Source organism: Biomphalaria glabrata, unplaced genomic scaffold, assembly GCF_947242115.1.
Source record: "Biomphalaria glabrata unplaced genomic scaffold, xgBioGlab47.1 scaffold_19, whole genome shotgun sequence".
NCBI classification, from domain to species: domain Eukaryota; kingdom Metazoa; phylum Mollusca; class Gastropoda; family Planorbidae; genus Biomphalaria; species Biomphalaria glabrata.
Genome location: NW_026602932.1, coordinates 511,679 through 516,986, shown reverse-complemented (window position 1 = coordinate 516,986; position 5,308 = coordinate 511,679). Strand labels below are relative to the sequence as shown.

The window sequence follows — 5,308 nt, the reverse complement described above, 5'->3', positions numbered from 1 at the left end:
TAATGGTAAAATAATATAGTAAAGTTTATAAATAATTTATTACCAATAGTTAAATAACTAATTGGTGGTTTTTTTTTTTTGGTAATTGTTTCTTGTGTTGTCAGGTGAAGAAATAATTGTGGAAATTTCAGCCTAATCCGCGATCAATGTCGAAGAAATAAAGTGTACATATATTTTACCATACAGACAGACAAACAGACAGACGGTGAGTTAATATAAGGTTTGTAAAATAAATAAAGCAAAGTGTTCCGTTAAATACTCAGATTGTGCGAAGTGTTCCGTTGAGGGAAAAAGTTTGGGAACCGCTGCTGTAGATGTCCTTGAAGTCAAGTTCAGTCTTCTTAGCTTGCACTGAGTTACGTCTGCACCAGTATGACTAACAGCTCTTCATCTCACCTCTTACCAGTGACCTCTGACCTTTCACCTGTACTTCACAACGGCTCAAGGTTTTTTTTTTTTTTTTTTAATTTTCTCCCCTCCCCCTTCTTGAAAATTATGTTGTTGTTTTTTTTTTGGTCGCTTGCTGGTAAAGTTTCATTGTTGTTGTTTTGATGACGTCTAGATAAGAACTTTGTCTTGCTATAGAACTCTTATCCAACAAGGGCATTAAGTACGTAGAAACTTGTCCACCATAGCTAGATTGTTAGGAAGTAAGGAAACCTCTTATAGGCTACTTCCACACAAGTCCCAGAATACATCAGAGGCGTAGGGCGAAGGAGTGTCGTCATAAGGTCCCTCCTCTCCTCCCTTCCCGCGTTTTTTCTTTATTTCTGCTCAGAGGTTCTCGACTCTTTCCAATTTGGTCAAAGGAAACAACTGGTTTGTAAAACACACACAGAAGAACATTGATGCGGCATTAGGCGGCAGCGATTGGGGCAACCGCCTTGTCTTGAGTCTGAGAGTGTGGCAACCGCCTTGAGTATCGAGTCTCAGAGTGGGGCAACCGCCTTGAGTCTCGAGTCTGAGAATGTTGCAACCGTCTTGAGTCTCGAGTCTCAGAGTGGGGCAACCGCCTTGAGTCTCGAGTCTGACAGTGTGGCAACCGCCTTGAGTCTCGAGTCACAGAGTGGGGCAACCACCTTGAGTCTCGAGTCTCAGAGTGGGGCAACCGCCTTGAGTCTCGAGTCTGAGATTGGGTCAACCGCCTTGAGTCTCGAGTCTGACAGTGTGGCAACCGCCTTGAGTCTCGAGTCACAGAGTGGGGCAACCGCCTTGAGTCTCGAGTCTCAGAGTGGGGCAACCGCCTTGAGTCTCGAGTCTCAGAGTGGGGCAACGGCCTTGAGTCTCGTGTTTGAGAGTGGGGCAACCGCCTTGAGTCTCGAGTCTGAGAGTGGGGCAACCGCCTTGAGTCTCGAGTCTGAGAGTGGGGCAACCGCCTTGAGTCTCGTGTTTGAGAGTGGGGCAACCGCCTTGAGTCTCGAGTCTGAGAGTGGGGCAACCGCCTTGAGTCTCGAGTCTGAGAGTGGGGCAACCGCCTTGAGTCTCGAGTCTGAGAGTGGGGCAACCGCCTTGAGTCTCGAGTCTGAGAGTGGGGCAACCGCCTTGAGTCTCGAGTCTTAGAGTGGGGCAACCGCCTTGAGTCTCGAGTTTTAGAGTGGGGCAACCGCCTTGAGTCTCGAGTCTGAGAGTGGGGCAACCGCCTTGAGTCTCGAGTCTGAGAGTGGGGCAACCGCCTTGAGTCTCGAGTCTGAGAGTGGGGCAACCGCCTTGAGTCTCGAGTCTGAGAGTGGGGCAACCGCCTTTAGTCTCGAGTCTTAGAGTGGGGCAACCGCCTTGAGTCTCGAGTTTTAGAGTGGGGCAACCGCCTTGAGTCTCGAGTCTGAGAGTGGGGCAACCGCCTTGAGTCTCGAGTCTCAGAGTGGGGCAACCGCCTTGAGTCTCGAGTCTGAGAGTGGGGCAACCGCCTTGAGTCTCGTGTTTGAGAGTGTGGCAACCGCCTTGAGTCTCGAGTCTCAGAGTGTTGCAACCGCCTTCAGTATCGAGTCTCAGAGTGGAGCAACCGCCTTGAGTCTCGAGTCTCAGAGTGGAGCAACCGCCTTGAGTCTCGAGTCTCAGAGTGGAGCATCATCAGAGTTATCATCAAAGTCATCATCTAAGTCATCATGTAAGTCATCATCTAAGTCATCATCTAAGTCATTATCTAAGTTATCATCAAAGTTCATGTAAGTCATCATGTAAGTCATCATCTAAGTCATCATCAAAGTCATCATCTAAGTCATCATCTAAGTCATTATCTAAGTTATCATCAAAGTTATCATCAAAGTCATCATCTAAGTCATCATCAGAGTTATCATCAAAGTCATCATCTAAGTCATCATCAGAGTTATCATCAAAGTCATCATCTAAGTCATCATCAGAGTTATCATCAAAGTCATCATCAAAGTCATCATCAAAGTCATCATCAAGTCATCATCAAAGTCATCATCTAAGTCATTATCTAAGTCATCATCAAAGATCATTAAATCGTTATTAAAGTCATCACCAAAATCATCATCAAAGTCATCATCAAAGTCATCATCTAAGTCATCATCAAAGTCATCATCAAATTCATCATCAAAGATCATTAAATCGTCATCAAATTCATCATCAAAGTCATCTAAACTTTTTAAAACTATGACAGATATAAACAATGTATAAACGAATGTCTACATTTTAGTACCACTAAACTCGTTGCACTGGACGCTAAAGTGTTTGACTACCAAGAGTTCATCCCATTTGTTTTCCAACAGTACAAATATTTCAGTTGAAACCAAAAAAAAGTAAATCCATATTTTTTAAATAGTTAAGTCAATGAAAGTGATAAGATCTTATTGTTCCGTTACCTCTGTTGACATTTTAAAAAAAAGTAAATCCATATTTTTTAAATAGTTAAGTCAATGAAAGTGATAAGATCTTATTGTTCCGTTACCTCTGTTGACATAAGCACTGAATGTCCTTTTTTTTTATTAGTCACAACGTGGTCGAGAGGCTAAGTGCGCTTGAACTTGGCTACCTAGAAGAGGGCTCGAGGTTCGACACCCGACTCGGGCAGAGTTGCGTTTACTGAGCGCCTAAAGGCAGCACGGAAAACCAACTCCTAGATACCCCCTCCCCCCCACCCACTGGTCCTCAAATGAGATTGGACCAAAGCGCTCTGAGCATGCTATAAGCATGAAAGTAGCGCTATATAAAAGCTATAATAATAATAATAATAATAACTAAAATCAAAAGTTTTTTTTTATGAAACATGAAAATATGTAAATTACTTAGAAGTTATTCTATTCCTTTTATTTGTACTCTTAAAAATGTGAAAAATCGAACATTAATTTTCAGCAAGTATGGACTACAGTTATCCTAGTCATGGTCATAAACCTGCACAGCAAACATATCCCACCAAAAGCTAGAGAGATAAGTTATATACTTATCTTTGGTATGACCCCTATGGTTAGAAAAAGGGCAAATGACCGTAAATGTAAATTATGCCGTCTTGAAAATGCTGATAATGAGAAACACATGTATTTGGAATGTCCATTATTCCTTAAGGTTAAATGTACTGTAAGGGACTTATTAGAATCAAACTGTGGCAACTATGTAAATGTTAACTTGTCTATTGTTTTAAACAAGCTGCCGAAACTAAAAAATAAAATGATATATAACTATAACTTGATTATTGTTTCCGAATACAGGAATCTTGTTTGTGCTAGCTGGCTCAAAGCTCTACATTCAGTGATTCCCAAAGTGTTCTATATAGACCCCCAGGGGTCTACGAAGACTTCCAGGGGGTCTATGAAAGTGAAAAAGTAAATTGGGGGTCTATGAGATGTCCATGGGGGTCTACGATAGTGGATTTTATTTAAGCAAGTCATGACTTTAATTTTCACACCCGTTAATTTCAAACACGTATAAAGGTTTGTACCTTAGTTATAAATTGTGTCTACATCTTTAACAGAAAGAAATCTAGATTTAACAGCGTTGATTAGGTATTTATTTCCTTGTTATATAAGCGGTTGTCTAAGTGCCTTTTTAATGACTATATGAAGCAGATTACACTGGAGGATAAAGTTCAGAATAGACCCACAAAAACTTTCTTCAACATCATATAGAAGGTGGTTTGAGAGCGTCTTACAAGATTTCTTTACCTATAGCCAAATACGGAAAACACTTTAGATAAAACATTAAATTTCACCAGCCATTGAAGTAGTTTTAAAACTGTTTTACATAAACCTACATCTGAAATTATGAAACGAATTTCTTTAAGCAACACTACAGTTCAAAGGCACATGGATGGGATGAGTTATAGCATTAAAGCTGCAAACTGCCTAATGGTCTTCTGCTCCATTTTTCCACAGGGCTGACCCACGAAACCTTTCCCATGTTTGGGTATAGCTGCAAAGCAGCAGAGGTTTGAATTCTGTTTTCCTTCGGCTAGGTAGGCTGTAAGCGAAGGCTAATGAGTCCCTCCTGCCCGAAGCTTACTGATTTAGGCTTTAGGCGACAGTAACTCGTCTTTGACCCTTCTCATGTTAGTGAAAGCAGTTCCGCGGGCCCAATATTTAAGCCAGACGTAAAAAATCAAGAAATACATGAGAAACTCTTTGCGAAAACTTTTACAATGATACTTATGGCAAATTAATTAATTAATATTTAATGTTTGAAGGACTACTTCATAGAACAACAAATTATCTACATGAAACATAATATCCGTAGTAACGGATGATGAACATGCAAAAAAACTTTTCTAGTGTGTTTGGTTATTCCAGCAATACTTTTGGTTATTTTAATTGGTTCAAATTTTAATTTTATCAGTAAAAAAGATAGATCTCTCAGATGTAGCTTTAAATTACTTTTTCACTCTTCGACTCACTACACTACAGTTAGAAATTAATTTGAAAAAATGTGTTTTTGAACCTTCAAAAATGCAATATAAGTTAAGCAAGGGGTCTACCGAAAACCAGAAAACATGACAAGGGGTCTACGAGACAAAAAAGTTTGGGAACCACTGCTCTACATAATTATAAGGTGTTGACATTTAGGAAAATAATGGATTTTAGGGTAGAAAATGATCTAGTTTGATTTTCATATACTTGTACAATTAGTATTCCAGAAATGGGGTGTTGGGGGTCAGGGATATTTGATATTGTGTTGATTGTTCTGGGATAGAGGATAATTGTATCAATTTTCTGTCTCTAGTCGTTTCAATGGTTAGGTAGTATGTCTTTGATATTAAATAATATTTCTATTACTATTATTATATGTTTAAGGTTAATCACTTTTCATTGTTTATGATTTAATACTTGTGAATTATTAGAACTTACAAATAAAAACCTAA

General features: G+C 39.8%; 1 protein-coding gene across 1 annotated transcript; it reads left to right on the top strand.

The window, feature by feature from the left end:
* Nucleotides 1–372: 372 nt before the first annotated feature.
* LOC129924207 (vitellogenin-2-like) lies at nucleotides 373–2,673 on the top strand. Its single transcript, XM_056018022.1, has 3 exons — nucleotides 373–446; nucleotides 2,050–2,461; nucleotides 2,560–2,673. The coding sequence occupies exons 1-3, from the start codon at nucleotides 373–375 to the stop codon at nucleotides 2,635–2,637; spliced, it is 564 nt and encodes a 187-aa protein (XP_055873997.1). The 3' UTR covers nucleotides 2,638–2,673.
* The last annotated feature ends 2,635 nt before the right edge of the window (nucleotides 2,674–5,308 follow it).

Coding starts and splice junctions, on each gene's coding strand:
- LOC129924207 (XM_056018022.1), top strand. CDS start 373: ATGACTAACAGCTCTTCATCTCACCTCTTACCAGTGACCTCTGACCTT. Junction 447..2,049: donor GTACTTCACAACGGCTCAAG/GTTTTTTTTTTT, acceptor TTGAGTCTCGAG/TCTCAGAGTGGAGCATCATC. Junction 2,462..2,559: donor GTCATCATCAAAGATCATTA/AATCGTTATTAA, acceptor TCATCATCAAAG/ATCATTAAATCGTCATCAAA.